The 26,131-nt window shown below is 39.7% G+C and overlaps 1 protein-coding gene across 1 annotated transcript in view; it reads right to left on the reverse strand.

Moving 5' to 3' along the window:
• The window catches only part of LOC150085739 (kinesin-like protein KIF20A), a 1,052,004-nt gene that overhangs the window by 758,677 nt on the left and 267,196 nt on the right, over positions 1–26,131 (reverse strand). Inside the window, exon 7 of the mRNA XM_090374670.1 lies at positions 729–800. Within this exon, the coding sequence (XP_090230796.1) occupies positions 729–800 (72 nt within the window). The remainder of the gene's footprint in view (positions 1–728; positions 801–26,131) is intronic.

The following is a 26,131-nucleotide window of genomic DNA, read 5'->3' on the forward strand; positions in this document are numbered from 1 at the left end:
GCAAAGTCTATTCGCTGTGGCTGATCACAAGATTTTAGTTCTTGCACTAGGTGAATCTTCTACAGGAACCAGCGTAAAATTATTTGAAACATTTTACATACAGTAGATTAAGAAAGTTCAAGTCTCTTGACACACCTCTGATAGTAATGACTGGTAGTGTTTCGCATTCTGACCATTGCAATCGGCACTTCATCCACAACCTCCGTTCCAATATGTGGTCGTCCCCTGCCTGGAATTACACCTAACTCCCCCGGTCGCTCTAAATTTATTTATTAGTTTTCGAAGCCGCACTGACGTCAAAGATCCTTTACACAAACCTTTAAGTTTCTGATATTCACGCAGTGTTGCATTAGCATTACTATTATTCTGGCAGAACAGTTTAACTAAAAGAGCATGTCCTTTTTTGTAAGAGCCATAATGGTTAATGACAGTGGCGTTGGACTTTCTGCCTTTATCTAACAGGATGTCATTTGCGTAAGCAGCGTGCCTTGAAGTAAATGAAAACTTTTACATATGTGCAGCACCGTTTTTCCCCTAGTGGCAGAAATTTGGACTAATGTTTTTCTTCTACAAATCGCTTCCCCAAACCCTAAATGACATATCCACCAATTTTCACAGTGGTAACTCTAACCATTCTGAGACTAGAGTCTCCTGAATAGGGAGACTGATTTTATAACCACCCGGTATATATTCTGAATCCGATAAAATTTTATTTCATCAATACATACCTATTTATTCTAGCAACACAGGGTTCTTGAACATCAGCAACTTGAATCAATTCAATAGTGAAAATGCAATGGCTAAAAGAATAAAATCTATTTTAATTCACAAGTACGTTGAAAAACTTCCTAAAACATTTTTTTTTTTGAAAAATCATGAATGCACTAGAAGCAAAACAAACGGACAACAATAGACAGTTATGGATATTTGATAATTATTTTCTTTATACATTAACCATTACTCTATCAGTGCTGCTAAATTGACTTCGGGAAAGCAACAGATTTCTCAATTTTTATCAGAAGGGGGAAAAAACAGAAAAGTATTGAAAAAAAAAAGTAGTGCATTTTTTTGTTATTGTTTTTATCTAGACTTTGGAATTGAAATAATACTTCTATAATATAACAATGTATACATTTTAGGATGCTTCTGTATGTGAACTTATGTTAGATACCACCAAGTGACTGCTTCAAGAAAGATACCATTGCATTACCTTGCCCTCTCCAGGATGCTGAATCAGACTTTTATTAATAGCAAAGGTCCTGCTGTCTAAACTAGACTGATCTTGATACTTACTGTAGAACAAATTTGCCTTTGCAACAAGCTGTCCGGTATTACACTACGTTCAAACATAATGGCCTCACTAAAAAAAATTAATTGGCCATTTGTTAAAAAGATAAGACACTGCTATGCCAGAATTTTTCAGTATTATAACTTTGAAGGTCTATTGAGTTCATACTCTGTTTGGCCAATTCACATCAGACAGCTTCTTCACAACTGTTTTATCTCAATATTGCCATATCTAAGGAAACAAAACCAGTTACTATCAGAAACATGTCATCATAGCAGTGTTTCAACTATTAAACAAATGATCAAATATAGTATTGATAAGGTCACCTGTTTGCGAGTGCAATAACAAGGCAAGTTATTTCAAATGCAAAGTTTATTGTTTTCATTAAGACCACTGCATTAATTAAAGCAGCTTAAACCCTCCTGGGCACTAAAACAAAAAGGACAAGATAATCCTGCAAACTTCTTATTACATCTTCAAAGTTCATTACAAAGAAAAGACATGAGCTGGGGTTTTAGTTTTCTTAACCTTGACGACACCCATATACAATGCTATAAGGAATTGTTAAATGTCAATATAAAAATTAAGCTAATGTGTTATATATGGTGTGCAAAACTTAAGGAACAACACTATTTCAAAAGGTTACAACCACAAAATCTTTACTTAAAGTATTCTTTAGTGATGAGAGTAGATTCAGTCTCCGCAGCGATTCTGGATGTCAACTAATCTGATGAGAGGTTGGCACACAGTATCACCCCGCAAACATTAGCATTAGCAAAGGCACATGATGCAAGAAAGCAAGCTTATACAGCATCAGCCAAAAATAAAATAAAAATAAAAAAAAAACTTTATTTCACCCATCCACTCGCACCAAATGTATGTTAAGTTCTGCCTTGAATCTATTTAAGCTATTAACTTTGACGACAGATGGAAGTTTGTTCCAGCAATGAACCACCCGCTGGCTAAAGGCAAACTTCCGCTCATCTATCCTACAACCATCTTCCCTCAATTTGAATTTATGCCCTCCCAGGCAATTATTCCGAGCAAGAGGAAGAATCCCATCCGCATTGAGCATGCTTAAACCATTCAAGGCTTTATACACCTTAGTCAGATCACTTCACAGGTGCCTAGACTCCAGACACTGCAATTTGCAAAACTTAAGCCTTTCTTTGTAAGAGCAGCATTTGTTCCATTCACTAATCTTGTTGCCCTTCTTTGTACTCATTCCAACAACTCTACATCCTTCTTAAAATGAGACCTCCAGACCTGTATATAGTACTCAAGATTTGGCCTGACCATTGCCTTATACAAGGGAATATTCATTTCCTTATCCTTGCTAGAAACATTCCTGTATATCATTGACAAAACACCATGAGCTACTCTTGCAGACTGTCTGCACAGTTCAGAAAACTTCATATCTGCCTGCACAATTACCCCCAGGGTCCCTTTCATTCTCTACCACTGTCAGTCTGGTACCACAGAGATGATACGTTACTCTGGGATTACTGCTTCCCATATGTAGTAATTTACATTTGTTGATGTTAAACTTCATTTACCACCTCTCAGCCCATCTGCTCAATTTTTCTAGATCCTGTTGTACCAGTGTACTGTCATTAGTGTCATTAACAACCCTGCCAACCTTCGTATCGTCTGCAAACTTGAATATTAAGCCTCATACACCATCATCTTAGAGGGGGCTTAGAGGGGAACAGGTATCCTGTGTGTTATCAGACACTCAGCCTAAAAGACTGATGGATCCAATATCTCTCTATTACAGAAGATTTAGGAGAAGTCCGGTTGGCCTGCCTCCCTAAAATCCACTCATGCACACCTTCTCGATGGTAAGCCCTGTTACGTCACTTAGGTGGCAACGAACGTGTAGAGTTGTTCTCTTCAAGACGCCTGGTCAGCGTGAAGAGGAAAAGACCAAACCCTCCAGCAATGAGAGCACAACAATACAAATGGCCCTCAATCCCCGGCAGCTTTCACTCTCCATCTTACGGCAGCGAGAGGATCAGAGTGAAAGCAGAGGGTGCTAAGAATCTCTGGGTACGACCAGGCTGCCATGCACGGAAATTGAACTTGGCCTGTTATAAGGTACGATCACTCATCGGTGAAGACAGGATATTAGAGCTGGAAAAGGAATTAGAAAATGTGAATTGGAATATCATCGGTTTGGCTGAAACAAGAAGAAGAAATGAATCACTTATAAGTTTATCAAGTGGAAATCTGCTGTACACCAATGGAAACAGTGAAAGGAGTGAAGGTGGAGTTGGTTTTCTGATCCATAAAGATTTTAAAAACAACATTTTGGAATTCAAAAGTACATCACCAAGGGTGTCAAGACTAATACTCAAGATTTCTAAGAGGTACAAGCTAAAGATTATAATGATTTATGCACCAACATCGAGCCATGATGATGATGAAGAAGTTGAAGAAATGTAAACTGAAATTGAGAGTCTTTTAGATGAGCAGAAAACCCATTACACTATTATTATGGGAGACTTCAATGCTAAGGTTGGAAAAAGGCAAAACAGTGCAGAAAGAGGAACTATAGGAAATTTTGGAATTGGTGAAAGAAATAAAAGCGGTGAAAGACTTGTGGAATTTGCAGAATCTCAAGGAATGTCAGTAATGAACACTTTTTTCAAGAAAAGGGTGAACAGAAAGTGGACATGGAAGAGTCCAAATGGATTAACAACTAATGAAATTGACTTCATCCTCACTAACAGAAGATATATTGTGAATGATGTTACAGTCCTGGATAAGGTAAATGTTGGAAGTGATCACAGAATGGTAAGATGTACACTTGATATAGATGTAGGAAAGGAAAAAATTGACTCGAGTAAATAATACAAAGGTCTTTGAAATAACAGAGGAGGAGAAAAAGCAGTATATACTGGAACTTAAGAACAAGTTTGAGCTTCTGCAGACTGCTCAGGACCAAGATATCGACGAGGAATATCACAACTTTCTGAAAGTGATAAAGCCCAAGATAAGAGCACCAGCTCAATCAGACAGGAACAGATGCAAAGTATACATCAGTCATTGCTGATTAGTCCTACTCGTCATAATTTTTTTCCGGTAAGTCCGGTCAGCAGCGAATTTGTTCAGGTCGGCGTCCAGTGCCTGGGTTTGCTTGAGCATCTGCTCAGGAAGGAACCTGTCCAAGAGATGGAGTCGTGCTGAATGCGAGTGGAGCTCGGGATTGGCCCTAAGGGCAGCAGGGGGGATCCTCCAGCCACAGGTATCCCAGAATGAAGGTGTTGCCATTATGCCTGTTAACATCTTGACTTTTGCTAGGAGGCGTTGGTCGTCGACTAAGGTGGGAAGCCGTGGAATTCCGAGAGAGTTGGCAAGCTGTGTGGTCCGAATCAGAGCTGGAAGGTTGTGCTTCCTGTTGGCCCACTTTAGGAGCCAGAATTCTGTGGCAAAGAGTGGTTTCTTTATTGACGGTGCCACTGACGCCCAAATTTCAGCAGCATAAAGTAAAGGTGGAAAGATAACTGTTCTTATGTACCTCACGGTTATCTTTTTATCTGTGATATGAAGGAGATGTTGTTTTGCTATCCACCGGAGTCTTGAAGCACGTGTGAGGAGCATGTCTATGTGGGCGTTGAATCGAAGTTTTGGGTCGAATACAACGCCCAGATCACGATGGCTGGACACAATTGGGATGAGGGTGTTGCCGACCGAAGGCTGGAGAGAAGGAGTTTGCTTCAATGAATACACCATGAATTCGGACTTAGCAGGATTGATCTTGAGCCCAAACTGGCAGAGGTAAGATGTGACTGTGGTGAGAGTGTTGTTAATTTCCACTTTTACCAGATCTAGGTCTTGACCGGGGATGATGGGAGTGAGTATCTTGATATCGTCCGCATAGCTCAGTATACATCGAGAATGTGCAACCAGTGGGAAGATAATGGATGAAAACAGAAGGCCCGAAAGGACCCCTCCTTGTGGGACTCCTGCGGTGACGGATCTAGTAAGGGTGCGATCTCCTGTATGAAGCTTTATAACTCTGTTATTCAGAAGAGAGGAGAGAAAGCATAATATGTTCCCTGTGATCTGGAAGTGGCATTCCAGGAGAGTGAGAAGTTGGTTTACTTGGACGGCATCAAATGCAGCTTCAATGTCTAAGTAAGTCACAGCTAGTTCCTGCCTATTCTCCAATGCTGACAAGATAGTATTTGTGGTGGCTAGCAGATTGGTGATCGTTGATCTGTTTGGAAGGGAGTAGTGAATTTGGGCTGGATTACTGGGCAAGATCTGCTTAGTGAGGATAGGGAGTAAGGCCTTCTCCAGGAGCTTCAGTAGGCTGGAGGAGTTGGAGATGGGTCTGAAGTGTTTAGGTTTCGATGGCGACTGAACTTTGGCTAAAGGTTTGATGAGATAGTTTTTCCACTGCTGTGGGAAAATTTTGTTCGAGAGTAACTGGTTGAAGATAATTAAAAGTGGCTGAATAATGTACGGACTTAGACATTTGAGCATGAATTGGGGACTCCATCATCACCGGTGGTTGACGAGGCAGGTAGAGAATTGATGGCTACGATCAGCTGTTGTTTTGTAATCTGAATGTTGTTCAACACTTCTTGCTGGATGGGCTCTGTTAGTAGAGCTAGATCTGAGTTTGGCATAGGATTACGGTTAAATCTTGTGACGAAATCGAGCCACAATTCAGGATCGAGTTGTAAAGGAAAGTGAGGGTTCACTTTCTTGTATGGAATTTTTCCTTTAGCCAGCTCACGGTTAACGTATAATTTGATTGCCTCAGATTTCAGGCGATTAAATTGAGCCCGTGCCCTTGAATAAACGATAGGATCATTGACGTTTTGAGACTGTTTCCATGTGCGATGGAGCTGTTGCTTCAGCTGGAAACTCATTTTGAGTTCAGAATTCCACCAAAGTCTTGTATATGGACTGATTGTGATCTTTTTAGAGGCAGCATATTTGGCAACCGTGTTGATCCAGTTTGTGAGAATGTTCACAGCTAGTTCTGGGTCACAAGTCTCTAAGGCCACCCAGGGAATGAGAGAGGCAGTTCTGATGCACTTATCTACGTCAAGTAAGTTGGGGCTAGTGATGTCAACCTTTGTTGTTGTCCTTCTGGCTTCTAATTTGGGGGCTGGCAGATATGCGGTCATATGTATCAGGACATGATCAGAGTCAAATGACGTTTCTGTAATGTAATCAAGGGTGCAGGGGAAAGAGGCTAGAACTAGATCTAAGAGGTTATTCCTCCTGGTTGGAGCTTCATTAATAAGTTGTAGGTCAGCACATCTCAAGTGTGCCAGAAGATCCTTTTTCAGATTGGATAGCTGAGGAGGTAAATTGAAATCACCACAAACTAAGTGAGAAGCTGTGGGATGCAGCTGATTGATTAACCAGTTGGAAACTTCAAGGATGATTTGCTGGGACGGCTTTGGGGGTATATACAGCACACAGACGTCAAACGTCACGAAGTTGTATCCTAACGTAACGAGGATTGCTTCATAGTTAGGAGAGTTACTGGATTTATTATCCAATAGCTTTAAAGCGGATTTCTTGTAGAATATTGCGACGCCTCCACCCTTGCGTGCAATCCGAGATGTGAATACGACCCCATAATCAGCTGGGGCAGCTGCCGCTAGGAATTCTTCATCATCATTCAGCCAGGTTTCGGTGATGGCGAGCAGGTCAAAATGTCCGGGGAGCAGAATTTGCTCCATAGTATCAAGCTTGTTCCTAAGACTACGCACATTCTGATAAAAGATGGTGCAGGCAGGTACTCTGGGTACTTTGATACGGACGGGTGGTCTCTGACATGGCACTACTCGATTCAGCAGGGTGTGTCTAGGATTGACGAGCACAGGGATCGGCATATTGGTGTTCTGTGATTCTGGTTGCGGTAAGAAGATCTGGGATTGCTATGAATCAGGGTACCATTGGTGGGAGTCCTTTCCATTACTTCTATATCGCTGCCCGAGATATGGCATAACAAGAGCTCCAGCAGGCCAGATTTCAGGATTGAAGAGTGCTTCAAAATCTGCATCAGCTACATCGATCTTAAAGGAGGCGTAGGTGGGATATTTCGTGGACAGCTTAGTGACTCTACCATTCATTTTGAATGCAGCAAGAAGGTTTTCCACATCATCAGCTGAGGTAGCAGGGGAGAGCCTACTAATGAAGACATTACGCATCTGCTTGTCCCTCATTCTAGTGTTCGTAATTTGCATCTTGCTGAAGTGCAAATTGGTTCCAATAACTTTCAGATTGGGGCTCAGTTCCTTAAGAGTTGGATTACGGGTCAGTGTTTGTTCTTTTGTTCGTTGGCTTGCAATCATTGCATACGTTGTAGTGTCTCTATGGGTCTTTACATTAGATACAATCGTAGTCCCTGTATAATGGTTACCCCTCACGTTGTTTGAGGTGGAGCCACAATTGCGATGTACTTCCGCAGCCAGAGCATTATCCGGTCTCGAGCGCGAGGACCCCATATGTAAGTTTTGTGATCGCGAAAAGGTGCAATTTGGCAGGTTTTGCTCCTGGTGACTTCTATGGATCTTCTGGGAGGCAGTATTTCCAGAGTATTCGCTGGCATCTGCTGTGATTTCAGGGCACACAACTTCAGACTCACATCTTGTAAGAATGGGGGATGGAGGGGAGTCATGTGATAATAAAGATGGGGTGGATTGGGTAGGAGCTCTCGGTTTCGCATGAACGTGTCCGTCCGGAGGATGCTGCTCATGATGGTTAGTTTGAACAGCAAGATCACAAACAGAATGCTTCAGGTCATCAAAGTTTTTTCCCAACACCTCCAATGTTTTGTGCATGCATTCATTTTGTTCTCGTAGTCGCTTGTTTTCAAGCAGTAGGTCTGCGAGGATATTATTAATTGGGAATAGCTTCTTACATAGAGTTGTCTCGATATTTGTGAGGAGCGAGACAAAGAGTGGACTGTGTTCGAGTGATGCTTGATTAACTATTGCTGAGATCTCTGTTGATAGGATGTTATCCTGTTGGGAACTACTTGATTTTTGCATGATGAGATTTTGTTTTGCCAGTAATGAGTCAGGGGTCAATTCCACATGTGAATCTGACGATCTCAGTTTTTCCGTGTCTACTTCAGGTGCGGGTTGGGTCCTGTGCTCAAGTGAATCCGAAATTTGGTTAACGTCGTTGTTAGAAGTTTCACCAGTTGTTCCTAGTGACTGCATATAATTTTCTCCCTTACAGGGGGGACACTGCCATACTTTCCGTCGCTGCTTCCCGAGCCTCTTTAGGTCCAACGCAAGACATTCGCTTCCGTATGTCTTGAGACAGGAAGTACATTCTATAGCTACGTCCGGAACAATGCCACAAATTACGCAGCTTTCATTATTTGGGTGATCTTGCTTTAAAGGCATTTTCAGATTTTAGGCGCAGATAAAAGGATTACGAGTGGGTTGAAAAAGAGTTTTTACAATTGTGTTTAGTAGTCAAAGTAAAAGTGGTCTGTTGAGAGCGTTGTCCAGGCAAAAGCTGAAAATTTCCAAAACTTCGTTGCCAAGCAAATAGCAGACAAATAACCAAACGCTTGATTGCCAAGTTTCTTCCAGCTTGTTGCCGAAGGCAGTCTCATAAGTAGAGCAGGAGCGTAAATAGGTCGGAGTTGTAAACGTCCTGCAATATGGGGGGTCAACTGGCGAATAACTCCCAACACAATGCAACTGCTTGACCTTGTGATACAGTAGTGGGCAAGAGTTAGCAAGAGTTAGTGAGCAGTGAAGGCTAGTAACCAAGGAGTTAACATCCGGGCATTGAGACAAGCAAAGGCGGCAAATATGAATACAGTACAGGCAAGAAAAAAATCACGTAAAAAACAATAATTACCTAAAGATTCATGGTATTCATCTTCACCAAGGATGCAGGATAACTTAGGAAGTCACTATACGAACATATTACTCAAGACTCGCTAACAACTGATGTATACTTTGCATCTGTTCCTGTCTGATTGAGCTGGTGCTCTTATCTCGATGTTAAGGCAGCTCAATCAGATTTAACTCTCGTAAGGAGTTCTCTCCTTTGTATTATAATATGTTTTCTGTGTAAAATTAACTTTTTGTAAATAATTGTTCAATTTTCCCGGAAGTTTGGGAAACTGTAAGCCCTTAGCTTTATGGCCGTGAAGGGTAATAAAGATTATCTCTCTCTCTCTCTCTCTCTCTCTCTCTCTCTCTCTCTCTAAACCTATAGGGAAAGAGAAATCCAAAGAAGAAAAAATTAGTCAAGAAACACTTGTCGTGATGAACCAAATACGACAAATGAAGAGCAAGAAAAACACTGACAGGGAGAAAATTGAGTATACTGAGTTATGCAAAGCCATTACAAAGAGACTCAGAGAGGACATAAGAAGATTTAAAACAAGAAAAGTAGAAAAAGCATTAAGGGAAAACATAATTCAAATAGCAGGCATAATTCAAATAGCAGAAGACTACTATAGAGAATTATACAAGGAGCGAGGGAATGATACCAGCAGTGGGGAACTTGGATTGCAAAGTAGCAACACATACGACATACCCGATATTCTTCCTGATGAGGTAGAACATGCATTGAAGAAAATGAAGAATCGGAAAGCCCCGGGGGGAAGATGAAGTTACTGTAGAAATGTTAAAATTGGGAGGAAGAGACATAATACAAAAACTGGCAAGGCTCTTCACAAAGTGCATTAGAAAAGGTGTGATGCCTAAGCAGTGGAATAATGCAATCATAGTTTTGCTGCATAAGAAAGGAGATAAATCAGAAATTGGAAATTATAGACCAATTAGCTTGTTATCCCACATCTACAAGTTGTTCACAAGGGTCATTACTAACAGATTAGAAAGAATACTTGATGAGAATCAACCAAAAGAGCAAGCTGGCTTTAGGACAGGATTCTCAACTATAGATCACCTTCACGTAATATCACAGCTAATGGAGAAAGCAAATGAATATAAAACACCATTATGCCTGGCATTTGTGGATTATGAAAAGGCATTTGACTCCGTACAGCAAAAGGCAATGTTTCGGGCACTGGAAAGACAAGACATAGATACTCCATATATTATGATTTTGAAGAAAATAAAGGAGAGTGCTACATCCTTTATTAGACTAGACAAAGACAGTAGCAAATTTAAAATCGAGAAAGGAGTTCGACAAGGGGAGACAATATCTTCGAAGCTGTTTACTGCTGCCCTTGAGGAAGCTTTCAGAAGATTAGACTGGTCGCAGAAAGGAGTCAATGTGAACGGAGAGTACCTAAACCATTTACGATTTGCAGATGACATTGTGGTCATAAGCAACGATCCCAAAGAATTAGAGGAAAATCTTAATCAGTTATGCACAGTTAGTAAGGATTTTGGACTAAAGATGAATATGGCTAAAACAAAAGTAATGATGAACACGTATGCCACGGAAAGGGAAATAATGATTGAATGAGCAGTAATTGAGAAGGTCGAGTCATATACTTATCCGGGACAAGTTATTAGCTGTAATAATGATAAATGGCTGGAAGTCAAGAGAAGAATAAATTTTGGATGGATAGCATTCAGGAAATATAGTCACATACTGAAGAGCAATGTCCCAGTTTGTCTGAAACGTAAAATAATGAATCAATGTATACTCCCCACCATGACTTATGGAAGTGAAACTTGGGCACTCACCAAAAGAATGGAAGAGAAGCTAAGAACTACACAGCGAAGAATGGAACGAATTATATTGGGAATCAGACTGTTAGATAAGAAGAGAAACACATGGATTAGGCAGCAAACTCAAGTAAAGGACATTCTTATCAAAACTAAAGAACTAAAATGGTCTTGGGCAGGACACATAGCTCGAAGACATGATGACAGATGGACTAAGAAAATAACAGAATGGTACCCAAGAGGAGCTAGAAGAAAACCTGGAAGACAAAGGCGGAGATGGATAGATGAAATTCATGAGTTTTTGAGTAGTAAATGGATGGCCAGTGCTCAAAACAGAAGGAACTGGAAAGTTGCTGGAGAGGCCTTCATCCTGCAGTGGATTGAAAATGGCTGATGATGATGATACCATCATCAATATCATTTATAAATACAGAAAACAATAATGGACATAACACTGAACCCTGAGGGACTCCACTAATAACATTAGACCACGAAGAGCAGTTCCGTTGCTTACCTATCTCTGTCTTCTCACATATAACCATCCCTTCATCATTAGCAGCAATTTGCCTCCAATACCACACTTCTCCAATTTGTGCAGCATTCCTTCCAGGTGCAACAGTATCAAAAGCCTTTCTAAAATCCAAATATGTGATATCAAAATTATTCTTTGCATCCAGTTCCTTTGTGACATCATCATAGTATCCAATCAAATTGGTCAGACAAAACTTCCCCTTAACAGACCCATGCTGTGCCCAAGCTATAACTGAAATCTTGTCTAGATGATCCTGCAGTGCTTCTTTAACCAGTGCCTCCATTATTTTCCTTGGAACAGAAGTTAAACTAACAGGTCTGTAATTACCAGTCTCTCCTTTTGATCCTCCTTTGTGGATTGGGGTCACATTTGCACATCTCCAGTCCATGGGTACCTCCTGAGCCCAGGGAAGTTCTTATAATTATGGCTAAGGGTTTGCTTACTTCCTTTGCCGCATCCTTTAATATAACTGGATAGATTCCATCTACCCCAGGTGCCTTTCTTATGTTTATTTTCAACAATTTCTCCTCCACTTTACTCTTAGTTATTACAAGATTATCTAGCTTACTGCCAGAGTTGAATATACCTCTGGCTTTCCCTCTCTGAACAACTCCTCATGTGTGAATGTCAAGGCTAAATATTCATTTAGTTTGTTAGCTACCTGAACAGGATCATCAACAGTTAAACGATCGATATCAAGTGGACCAATCTGATTTGTCCCCTTCCTTCTAGAGTTTACTTAAGTAAAGAACTCTTTGCTGTTTTTCTTTGCAACCTTTGCCAAAGATTTCACGTAATCTGCCTTCGCCTGCCTAACCTCCTTTGTAACTTAGTTACAGACCAGCTTATATCTATTCTAGGCTTCTGTGTCACATGTTAATTTATATGTATCCCACACATTTTTCTTCTCTGTCACATGTCTAATTAGTTCATCTCACATCCATTTAGGCCTAACACAAACAATATTTCTTTGTTGGTATGAAAAGCCTAGTAGCTTCCAAGATTCTTTGAATGCTTCCCATTTGGAATTTGCTGTTGATAACGGCATCAGATGGTTCCACCGCATAGAATTTAAATACTGTCTCAGACCACAGTAGTCACAATTACGAAAGCAAAAACCCTTCCCTTTACCCTTGATGGTAGTTACCTCTTTGAGTAAATCCCACTTCAGCACGGTATGGTCACTGCCACCTAATGATTCCTTTATCTACAAGTTCTTGATGCATGAAGAATTACTACTGATAATCAGATCAAGAGTATCACTCCCTCTAGTTGTCTCCTGAATATGCTGCTGTAGAAAACAATCATCAAATAAATCCACAAAAGCCTTGCTAGTGTGTGAGTGACCAACACACAAATTCCAGTCAACATCCGGGAAATTAAAATCCCTCATTATAGGACACTCTGATTTACTGGCCCACTCTATTTCTCTGCACAATTACTCATTATACTCATCAGATTCATTAGGTCTATAACACACACCCACTCTCATTTTTCCTTTCCCAGTGCTAATGCCACATCAATTGCACAGATTCACTTCCATAGATTTTATGTGTTTCTCAACTAATAGCATAACCCTCCTACGTTCCTGTCCTGTCTATCCTTTCTGTACACATTGTATACCCCAAATTCCAGTTTTGCAATGCTTATGTCTGTGTAACACCATGTCTCTGATATCCCAACAATATCTGCTTTTGATGTCTTGACTAGCACACTTCAAGCTCATCGAATTTATTAACTTTATTCCTAAGCACTGGTGTATTTGCAAGTATACATGCACCCGTTTCTACTGTTAGTTATCCTAACACAGCCCATGTATTTATTTGTTCCACTATGGCTCCCAGCAGTCCTGGAATTTCATTTCAATAGAAGTAGTGCAAGAATCACTTTTACCTCTGCCAGTGGCTACTGTTAGTCTATTAGTCAGTGTATCCCCACAAGCTAGCAATTTTCCGACCTAACCCTGCCTCGATTGCATCAGCAAATATTCTTGCACCCTTTCTATTTAAGTGTATCCCATCTCTGAAGAAGCAGTCTCTCCTGTTAACAAGCACAGACCAGACTGAGAAAAATTCTACCCCTTGAGCCTTGCACAATCTCTCCAGGGCCAAATTGATCGACAAGGCTCTCATCATATACGCTCTCCTATTGTGTTTGGCAGAATTGCAGACACTTTCAAATTCAACTCACGGCTTTTTTTTTTTTTTTCAGCATCATCTTGTATTTGTTAAGTAATTCTACCAGTCTCCTACTCTTAATATCATTATTGACAACGTGTACAACAATATCACCCTTTGTGCCCTTAAAGGATAATATCTGCCCAACAACGTCATCAACCTTTTCCCCTGGCAGACATACCCTGCTCCTGTTCCATCTATCCTTTTTGCACAATATGTTCCCCGTTTCCCTGATAATAGAGTCACCTACAACAACTAGTTCCTTTGGGACCAGCACACCCTGCCTTGGGGGTTGCTGCTGTGTTGCATGATGTTCAACAGGAAGCACAGGCATTGATGTGGGCATCTGACAAACATCACTGGAACGGATCGATATGGCAGTCAAGATGTCCTCGTCTGGGGAGGCGTTATCTTGGATAGACACACGACTCCAGATACTGGAAGGCGGTCCTGTGACAGGTGCACGCTACTGTATTAAGGTAATCCTTCTCTGTTCCAAGGTACCACTGGCTCCGAGTTCATGTTCATGGATGATAATGCCACACCCCATTGCACTGCAGCTGTTGATATGCTTTTGGAAAGTAAGCAAATTGTTTCCTGTTTCCTGTTTCAAATTGTTTCGACTCACCAACCGTATGGATGGGCCTGCCCATTACACTGATCTAAATCACATCAAACACATACGGGATGCTCTGGGAAGACGCCTAGCAGCAAGTCCACACCCAACAGAAATTGTTCACCAGCTGAAGATGCCGCTGACAGAGGAATGGACAATGTTAATGCAAGAACATATCAATGACATCGTTCTATGTATGGACAGGTAATGCAAAGCCTACATCAACATTAGGGTGGCCATATCTCCTACTAAGGACCACCTTGATCTTTGAAGTTGTCACAGACATTCTCTAAGATAGGCCAGAGAAGCTGTACTTGCTACCTGGGAGTCTAAAACACTGATGGAACTGACATTCAAATCAAGTGGACACAATTTTGGAGAAGTGTGAACGGTCTGTGACATTCAAATCCTCTGCTTACACCTTCACGAAAGTGGGACTGTTAGTAATCCTGGATATAACCCCCATGCACAAGCACACTGTGGGTGACCACCCAGGCTGTTTGTTTGTTATTTGGTTTTTAGGAGCATTAGCAACTAAGGTCATATTGCTACTGGGATATGCGGTGGTCATTCCGACCTTTCCGCATCTTCCGTATTTGGTGGTCAAAGGCTCGAACCCCAGTCTAATCAAGAAGTGTGTGCTGCGCACTGCTGCTCCTGCATACCTGGCTACAGTGGCACCCGAACACCCAGGTGTGAACCAACGTAAGCAGAGGTTAAGGTGTGGTGCCCACACCACATGGAGGAATGCCACCCCTCTGTGTTACCAGGCAATACCAGGTGGTAGATGACTCACCAACCGAGGAATTACCACCACATTGCTTATTGGAGGCTTGAAGTGGTGGAACCCATGTTTAGTCTCCAGAGCTAAGTTCTGGTCTCCCTATCTCTTCCATCATGCAGTACAACTGATGACTTTTCAGGTTAGGATGGACATCATAGCGAGATCCAATCTTCCTTACATTTCAAGGGTACAGCTCTAAAACAGTGTTCGCAGGCCGGCCGCTAGTTAGTACACCAGACCGAACCTATTGTAACTTTTTAGGAGGCTTCTGGATCAGCTACGTAATAATCTTGCTGCCTCTACTCTGCCAGATTGTGACTCGAGGGAGTCCAAGTAGTGTGTATGCAGGGGGCATTGTTGAGTCCATGTTACGTCCAGAATCTGGATATATTTTTACAATGTGTACGCCATATCCAAAAATGTCATTACTTCATACAGCATGTGGCCCCCCCCCACTTTTTCTTATTATTGAATATACCATGAATTGTCAAACTAAAAGAGTAAGCTTATTTGCAAAAACATCTAAACCTCCCAAACACTTCCTAGTTCTTTTCACAAATATGCATGGTCTCAAATATACATGGAGTGGGTGTGAGAGTACATGTGAACAGGCGAAGTTTTTATGGATCCAGCAAATAGAAGTTTTTGCTTTTTTATTGACTTAAATTGGCATATCAATTTATTTTTTAGAGTTGCTTTATATTCCTAGTAACAATACTTTAGTTTAAATTGAATTTAGATAGAGATTTTGTATGTTATTACTTAGTATCGGTAAGGGTATCAAATCCACACGTGGACAGGTTTTGCAGCTACCGCGAACGCAAAGTTTTTAATTATACTTAGGCGCTTTATTCACTTAATTGTTAGATTAAATTATTTTCTATAAGTAGCTTACAGATCTAGTCAAGATCCGTGGTTTATTTTGAATTTAAATAGTGCGATTTGAAAAGTAAACAATACCTCGTGTCCGTAGATGATTAACCGTTCGTAACTTGCCACCATTGTTATACGATACATGTGCTAGCATAAGTTTTAACGGAAAACTAGATAGCATAAGGTTTAACAGAAAACTAGATAGTGAGTATAATAGTATCAATTAATCAGTAAAATTTATTAATCTTATTAAATTTCATTGTCAATTGAATTGTACTTTTTTAACTAAATAAATATAGCGACCTAGTTATTACAGGCGTGGCGTCATGAATTCATACATATAAGTTAACAGGGGAATAAGAAAGTCATATAACGGAACTCGGAGATAATAGTCGATACCAAAATACATATATATGTGTGTATATATACACAGCGGATTCCGGTTATTTGGGCCACCGGTTAATCTGGGCAGATGTTTATTTGGGGCAAATCTTAAAAAACAGAACCCAATCGAGAAAATAGCCAGGGTTTACTTCACTTAATTGGGACAAAATGCCGTTTAATCGGGACAGGAGACCGCAGCACTGAAAATTTACCCTACGATTGTCTCCAACCGCACCACGTAGTTCGGTCGGATTTCTGGAGGTCACAACTATAAAACAAAAAAAAAACAATTAGCAGTCACCTGTTTATTGGGCTTTTGTGTTAGTGAAATCTATCATAAACTGATAGTAAACTCGATCTTATTGAATTTGCAATAATACCGACAGCTGAAATTCTGTGGGTTATTATGGTAAAATGTGTTTACACTTCTATGGAATCTTCAATCATATAAAAAAAAATAATTTTCAGAATCTTCTCTTCATTCCTATTTTTAAAGCTTCATAATTTGTTACTCCGTTCTCACTTGCGCGAATCGTGTTACTTGCAATTTGTGTGTACCATATTCTTTGTTATTGATTGCTTATCTTTTTACTGTTTTAAATTTCTACCCCCACCCACAAATGACAGTGAACAGAAATGTCAACTAGTTTAGTTAGTATGTACATATTACAGTACGTATTAATTCTTCCAATTATCACGTATATTCTTCCGAATTTCACGTATCATTTAATTTTTTAATTGGTAAGGTAATAAAGGGTATTTTTGTACTTAATATATCTGTACTTTTATAGCCTATGGATAATATTCCTCCTATTTTCGCTAATTAGAATGGCTGTTTAATTGAATTAAAATTCAATTCACAAATGTGATCACAATGACCGGTGCTTATTACACATCGTATAGTGAACGGTACTTTACAATGGTGACTCCATCATAACGTGATTTGATTGTACACTGAACCAATTGTAAAGGAGGGGGGGTACATTGTATTTTTAACTATTTACTTGAAACTTCGGATAATTGGGGCAGCCGCTTAATCGGGCCAAAATGCACTAGTCCCAATGTGTCCCAAATAACCGGAATTGACTGTATATAGTGTTATAACTGCATTGGGATATAGGTTTAGGGGTATATTTTGTATTGGAATTTTATTGAACTTGAATAGAAATCATGACTCAGACCAGAGCAGCAAAGCAAAAGGCTCAAACTAGTGGAAGTGCTGTGGCTCAGGGGAGAACTGAGTGGGGTGGGTGTCCTCTGAATCACAGTCTATTGAAATGCACTCAAACTAGCGGAAGTGCTGTGCCTCAGGGGAGAACTGAGTGGGGTGGGTGTCCTCTGAATCACAGTCTATTGAAATGTACTTCTTGTTTAATGTTTGTGGAGCAATCAGGAATGGGACTTGATATTGCGAAGGGGAATGTCTTTGTGTCTACACGATGTAAGGAGTGCGAGGAAATCAGGCACCAACTCGGCAATGTTATGGGCATATATGAAAGCTTGAAGGACAGGGTGGATACCCTCGAAGGATTTAAATTGAGAGGCCCATCAAGCTATCAGCTGCCCACATCAATACCAGAGCTTGCACTTGAACATTATGCAACACAGCTTCAACCCCCAAGGTAGAATGCGCTGGTCTCAAAGGAACTAGTTGTTGTAGGTGTTTCTATTGTCAGGGAAACGGGGAACATATTATGCAAAAAGGAAAGATGGAATAGGAGCAGGGTATGTCTGCCAGGGACAAAGGTTGATGATGTAATTGGGCAGATATTATCCTTTAAGGGCACAAACGGTGATATTGTTGTACACGTTGGCACTAATGATATTAAGAGTAGGAGACTGGCAGAATTATTTAACAAGTACAAGACGATGCTGAAAAAAAGCCGTGAGTTAGGGTTGAATTTGAAAGTGTCTGCAATTATGCCCAGACACGATAGGAGGGCGTATATGATGAGAGCCTTGTCGATCAATTCAGCCCTGGAGAGATTGTGCAAGACTCAAGGGGGCAGAATTTTTCTCACACTGGTCTGTGCTTGTTAACAGGACAGACTGCTTCTACAGAGATGAGATACACTTAAATAGAAAGGGTGCAAGAATATTTGCTGATGCAATCGAGGCAGAGTTAGGTGGGTCGGAAAACTACTAGCTTGGGGCGATACGCGGACTAATAGATTAACAGTAGCCGCTGGCAGAGGTAAAAGTGATTCTTGGACTACTTCTATTGATATGCAATTGAGCAGCAGCCTGAAAAGCAAGGCAATGGGAATTTCCAGGACTGCTGGGAGTCATAGTGAAACAAGGGCTGTGTTAGGGTATCTAAGAGTAAAAACAGGTGCATGTACACCGATGCTAGGAGTATAGTTAATAAATTCGATGAGCTTGAAGTGCTAGTCAAGACAACAAAGGCAAATATTGTTGGGATATCAGAGACATGGTGTCACACAGACATAACCAGTGTGGAATTGGAATTTGGGGAGTACAATGTGTACAGGAAGGATAGACAGGACAAAAAGGGAATAGGGGTTATGCTGTTAGTTAAGAAACACAAAATCTAAGGAACTGCATTGAATTGATGTTAGTGGACAATGTAATATTGAGTCTCTTTGGTATGACATAAGCACTAGGAAAGGAAAAATGAGAGAAGGTGTGTGTTATAGGCCTAATGAATCTGATGAGTATAATAAGCAATTGTGCAGAGAAATAGAGTGAGCCAGTAAATTATGAGTGTCTTATACTGGGGGATTTTAATTTCCCGGATATTGACTGGAATTTGTGGGGTGGACACTCAATACACTAGCAAGGCTTTTGTGGAATTATTGGATGATTGTTTTCTACAGCAGCATATTCGGGAGGCAACTAGAGGGAGTAATAATCTTGATCTGATTATCACTAATGGCCTCTGTAGCCAGGGGGGCAGGAGCAGCAGTGCGTAGCACACGCTTCTTGATTAGACCGGAGTTCGAGCCAGTGACCACCAAATACGGAGAATGAGGAAAGGTCAGGGAATGATCACAGCATCTCCCCGGAGCAATATGGCCTTAGTTGCTAATGCTCCTAATAACCAAATAACAACAACCACCACCTGCAGATAGAGGAACCAGTAGATGGCAGTGATCACCATGTGCTGAAGTGGAATTTACTCAAAGAGGTAACTACCATCAAGGGTAAAGGGAAGTGTTTTTGCTTTTGTAAAGGTGACTACGGTGGTTTGAGACAGAATTTAAATTCTATACAGTGGAACCACAACTGATGATGTTACCAACAGCAAATTCAAATGGGAAGCATTCAAAGAATTAATCTTGGAAGCTGCTAGGCTTTTCATACCAACAAAGAAATATTGTTCAATATTTAGACCTAAATGAATGCCAGATGAACTAATTAGACATGTGACAGAAAAGCAAAATGCATGGGATACATATAAATTAATATGTGACAGAAACCTACAATAGATATAATCTGGTCTGTAACCAAGTCACAAAGGCAGGTTACGAGAAATCTTTGGCAAAGGATGCAAAGAAAAACAGCAAAGAGTTCTTTACTTATGTAAACTCTAGAAGGAAGGAGATGAATCAGATTGGTTCACTTGATATCGATCGTTCAACTGTTGATGATCCTGCTCAGGTAGCTAACAATCTAAATGAATATTTTGCCTCGACATTCACACATGAGTTGTTCAGAGAGGGGAATGCCAGAGGTATATTCAACTCTGGCAGTAAGCTAGATAATCTTGTAATAACAGAGTAAAGTGGAGGAGAAATTGTTGAAGATAAATTAAAGATTACAGTGTCTGGAGTCTAGGCACCTGCGAGGTGATCTGATTGAGGTGTATAAAGCCTTGAATAGTTTGAGCATGCTCAATGCGGATGGGATTCTTCCTCTTGCTCAGAATAATCGCCTGAGAGGGAATAAATTCAAATTGAAGAAAGATGGTTGTAGGATAGCTGTGCAGAAGTTTGCCTTTAGCCAGTGGGTTGTTGATTGCTGGAACAAACTTCCATCTGTCGTAGAAGCTGATAGCTTAAATAGATTCAAGGCAGAACTTGACAAACATTTGGAGCAAGTGGATAGGTGAAATAAGGGTTTTTCTTTTTTTGGCTGATGCTATATAAGCTTGCTTTCTTGCATTTTCTGGAACAACCTTCCTTCATGTCTTTCCTGAAAATTCCAGTGTACAGAAGTTCAAGTATAATGTCAACAAATATCTTCTCTCATCTTCTCAAATTCTCTCATCTTCTCAAAATTTTTTTTATGAAAATCCCTCTGTACCATTTTGTTTCCATTGTTGTGTCGGTGTTGTTTCCTTCATCATTTCTGATGAAGGAAACAACACCTCACGAGGTTCCTTTGGTATGCTTTTCCCATATCCAGGCTACTCCTATGAGAACTTGACTGGTTCTTAAATTTTGCACACCAGTATAGTTGTAGCTAAACAAAGAAATGGCACGTGTCAGTCACCACAGGCAATGACAACATGGATCTTTGGATGGTTGTTTAACTGCTGTTGATATAGTCACAGCAGGCTAGTGACACCACAGAACGGGAGCATTTAACCATGTTGGCTACTGCTAAGATACTGGCACCTACATGTTATGCCCCACAATCATTCCACATTCAGAATCAGTAAAACCTTAAAAATGACCCATTCTTCTTCTCAGACACTGGAAAAAAACTGATTCCACATTTGCAAATTACAATCTCATATCAGCCATTCTGAACTTCAAAACTTTGCCCGCATCAAAGAGCAGTCCATCCCTACACAATAGGGTGTTACTTATGCAAACCCAACTGAGTGCAAGTGCTCCATATAACTGCAGCGAGATAAGACCAGGTTAAGCCAGTGTAAGGCATAACTTAAAACTAGATAGCATAGCACATATTACTGCATTTGGAATTCATTAGCTTAGTGTAGTACTGTCAATTAATCAATTAAATTCATTAATCTTATTATTTTTCTTTATTGATTAAATTGTATTGAAATTTGAAATAAAGCTCCAAAGTAGAGCACCAAAGCAATAGACAAAAAGTCGCGAGAGTACTGTGGCTTAGGAGAGAACCGAATGGGACGATTCTCAAACATCACAGCCTAAAAATATATGCAACTTGTGAAATGTTCGCAGACTTTCTGGAACAGGATATGATCCGGCCAAGGAGAATATCTTTGTGTGTGCTTAGTGCAGAGAACGTGAAGAAATTTTAATTTAAAATTTTACATGGTCACAATAGGTGATTATCTGAGCGACTCTGACATTTTGGAGAGTATTCAAAGAAACAGTGTCAGTGTTGACATCAAAGGGAGAGGAGGGAAGAAAAATGAGGCAATGAAGATATTATGAACATGAAATATTGGCAGTTTTAAACTGCATCGAGGCCTTCACTGTGAAGAAAGTGTTTCTGAAAATCCAGTGTAGTATTTTGAAATACAGTCGAACTTCCCTAGAATGAAATCGATAAATCCAGCGAAAAAATTCGTTATAGAGAAATTTCGTTATACAGAGAATATCTTTTTAATTAGAAATTGTTATCTAATTAGAAAATGAAAATGAATCTGCATTTATTTTTAATGTATTTTATTTCAAAACCACTTATTTAAATTACGTTTACACAATTTTCGTCGGTAAGTATCACAAATTTAAAAAAAAAAAAAAATCTTATTTTCGTTTGCACAGTACAATTAAAAAATGTCTGATTCTCAAAGAAAACCCCACATTTGTTCAGAGCATTAAAAACATTATTAGGAACATTTTCACAAAACTGTAGACCCATACGAACCGTTTTAAAAGCGTTAATCGTTTTTTCGCCAGTTGACTTTTCTACAGGTTGTTCTGATGGGTCTTCAGCGTGATCGTTAATTTCTTCATGATCATGGTTGCGTCTACACTGTTCAGCAGTATTTCATCTTCATTTGGATGTTCTGCTGTAGTCAGATCTTGATCTATATAAACATAGCTATCCAGTGTTATTTCATTTTCGATGTTTCCGGATGATTCTAATAATGTCCAAAAGTTTTTCAGTTATGAAAGGGGCAGTTCATTTTGTTTGTCCAGTTGTTGTTCAACTTTTGTATTCCATGCAAATCCCGCTTTTGAAAAACTATTTTGAATAGTGTATTCGGTGACATCGTTTGTCCAAACTTTGGCCAGTTCAGAGATGCAATCACCAAGGTTAATTGTAACCTCCAAGTTTCTATTGACAATTGATTGACGCATTGACAATCTTTATTATTCTCTTTCGATAATGAAATTTAAAATTTTTAATAATGCTTTGGTCCCTTGGCTGGAGTTTGGACGTTACATTTGGTGGTAAAAACAACAACTTCGCACTTTTAAGTTTGGCAGAAATACTGCCAAACTTAAAAGTATGACAGTTGTCAGTTACCAACACGATTTTCCTTTTTTCTTTTGTTATACGCTTATCTAGTTTTAATATCCATTCTTCAAAAATATCACTTGTCATCCATGCATTTTTATTAAAGGTGTAGTCAACTTCCAAAGATGTTGTGCCACTAAAACATCTTGGGTTTTTTCATATTCTGATGACTAAAAGTCTTAATTTTTCACTTCCTGTCATATTTGCTCCAACTAGCACAATGATTCTTTCTTAGCTTTGTTTTCCGCCAAAACTTTTATCATCCTTAAAAGCATGTGTCCTATTCGGTAAACATTTAAAGAATAAACCCATTTTGTCAGCATTAAAAACATCCTTACACTCATATTCTTCCAAAATCTTCTTTAAGGTATTTTTCCTCCAACTGTTGCAATCTTCTTCACTTACATTAACACTTTCTCCACAAATAACCTTTTCCACAATTCTGTGGCGCTTCTTAAATTTATCTAGCCACCCTGTGCTCGTATTAAATTCTGTATGTCCAAGGGACTGTGCAAATTTCAGAGCTTGCCTATTTATTAAGCCCGATATTGGTATATTCTTTTCACGTATTATTTGCACCCATTTTAGAACAGCTTCATCAACATCTTCGTATATACACACAACTTAATTCGCTTCTTGTCTGTTCCTCCTTCAATTGCATTTAAAATTGATTCTCGATTTTTTTAAAATCGTAGATAAACTGCTTGCAGGTATGCCACATTTCTCCACAACATCTTTTTTCTTAAAACCCTGGGCAATATCATAACAATCTTTGCTTTATCATTAATACTTAAACACTTTCTCTTCGACATTGTTTCCGCAATTGTAAACATTACTAGACTGCAGCTCTTGCTGATACATACACCGCAAACTTCGCTGCGCTGGCCATATAGTGAATTGTTAGTACCGCCTACTCAATGACATTCGCTTGCCAATTCAACAGTATCATGTGACCTTTCCTATCAATCACTTTAAAGAAATATATGACTTTGTGAATTTCTTTTATTCTGCTTTCATTCATATATCAACGAAAGAAAATTTATGAATAATGTATGCGGTATGTTACTTTTCAGAAAAAAAAAAAAAAAAAATACAAGAGCATATAGCCTATGTGATTGATGACTGATGAAATTAAAAAAAAAAAAAAAATTCATGAAAACCATCTACTGGGAGTCCAGTTAGATGAGAATGACATATCATATAATGATTGACAGGAAGGTCACGTGGTACAGTTGAGATGAGAAGCGAATGTCACTCAGTAGGCGTTACTAAAAACCGACTGTGGTAGCATTCTATGTATTGCCGCCGCAGCATGCTAAAGGTTTACCGCAGTGAATTTCGTTTTCCCCTGAGCCAACATCAATTTACAAATCTACCCTATTTATTGTAAAGTTTACGACCACTTTTAAGAAAACCCATTTGGTTTAATAACTGTAACAAAAATGAAACAAAGACACTCCTACAGGCGTCAATGGTCACATGTGTTCACTAAAAGGATGATTATTTAATTTCAGATGCTAATGTGCAATTTCGGAAGGAAGGAGGCAGTATATTTGAGCAGCTATTTAGCAGTTAATACTTGAAAATCTTCAAAAATGCTTTTACTAATTTTTTTTAAAAATTCATTACAGCGAGACTAACACTTCGCTATATGGGGTTAATTTTACATGTAATTTCGTTTCACGGTGCAATGTTTTGCGAAAAAGTTCGTAATATAGAGAAATTCATTAAATAGAAGTTCGTAATAGAGAAGTTCCACTGTACTTGTAAATATTTTCAGATGCCCCACCATCCCTTCTGCAAAATGGTTTGGTTCGGTTACAGAGGTATCTTCAACTCGCAAATAGATAGCACTGTCAATTGTTCTCTCTCTATATTCATGACTGAGCATGATCTTGTTCATGTTTGACAGCTGTTCGGTTCGGTGGGACAAAAGACTGCTTGGATAGCCTTCTGCTTGCTGAAAAATCGTCAAATTCTCTAAAATCTTACACTAAACAAACATAGGGCCGACCGGGCTAGCCAGGTGGGTAAAGTTCCTGCCTGGCAACCCAAAGGTCGCGGGTTCGATTCCCACCTCGGGCTTGGATCAAAGTACTACAAAAACCTTGGGAGGTGCATTATGGCCACAGAAGCCTATGCGCCAACTACCAAAAAAAAAAAATAAATAAATAAAATAAACAAACATAGCTGACAAAAACAAAACAACCAAGATTACACTGCATAATCATAATCATAATAATTGAATTCAGGATTTAATTTGTGAAATAAATGATCATTTCAACAACGGGCTTGTAAATTTCCAAAAAAAAAAATAATGGGCTCTCATGAGCCCACTATAGCTCACCACTAATTACAACCACAGAACCACCATTTACCCCTGAGGAATTATCTGCTGAAATTAATATAACTAAAGTTCATAAATCCCAAAGTAATAATTTAATAGAACTTGAAATAAAGGAATTTACCAGAATAGCTTTCCGGACCACCTTTTACAATAGTTGCTTACAAAACAGCATATTCCCAACAGCACGGATATAAGGCAAATATTTGCCTTATATTAAAGAACCCAGGAAAACCACTTAATAACCCAAAGTTAAATAGACCTATTGCCTTGTTACCAGTACTGCGCAAGGTACTGGTAACAGGGCAATGTAAAGGTAGTAACAAGTATCTAGTCTGTTCTGCAGACTAGATACTCACTACTCCAGAACAAACATTGAATCAGAAGCAATACGGCTGTAAATCTAGATAGCACTGTCGATTGTGAACACACAATGAACTGCCTCATTAAGGCTTCAGAAAATGTTCAAGAAAATTGCCTCTTGACAATATCAATTGACTTTGCTGGAGCATTTCACACTTTATAGTGGCCCAGCATACTCTGAATTGTGCAAAACTGAATCCCTCGAAATCTGTATAATTGTATCAAAGATTACTTCAGTAAAAGGCAGATTAAAACCCACTACCATATATTACCTGTACTTTAATCCAAGGTTACTATACAGTAGCCTGCACCCAATGGCCTGTGGCTAGGCAGCCCCATTTTCAGCAGGGTTCTATGTACCGTATGTTGTGACATTACTCCCGTCATCAGCATTCCAATTACTGGCGAGTTGCATTAGTCACCTTTCTGTTGCTGCGTACCATCCAGAAGAGCCTTCGCTCACCTCAAGCATCGATGAGCTGTGGTCATCCAACATCCTCGCCAGCAGTTCGTGGGTTCCCCCCCTCCTCAGACCATTTTCGGTAGGTATTAACCACAGCTGACCGTGAGTTCCTCACCAGCCATGCCATTTCAGATATGCTCTGGCCATTACAATTTGGCCTTTGTCAAACTCACTTAAGTCCACTGCCTACCCATCCAAAGAACAAGAGTAACACTGATTAACAGAGCTCAGCAGGTGTTTTTTATACTGTGTCCCGACCGGGGCATGTGCCGTAGTTCACCTGAGTTGCTTCAATTTGCA

The sequence above is a fragment of the Mastigoproctus giganteus genome, chromosome 5, assembly GCF_048544385.1.
Source record: "Mastigoproctus giganteus isolate SK-2022 chromosome 5, ASM4854438v1, whole genome shotgun sequence".
NCBI classification, from domain to species: Eukaryota; Metazoa; Arthropoda; class Arachnida; order Uropygi; family Thelyphonidae; genus Mastigoproctus; species Mastigoproctus giganteus.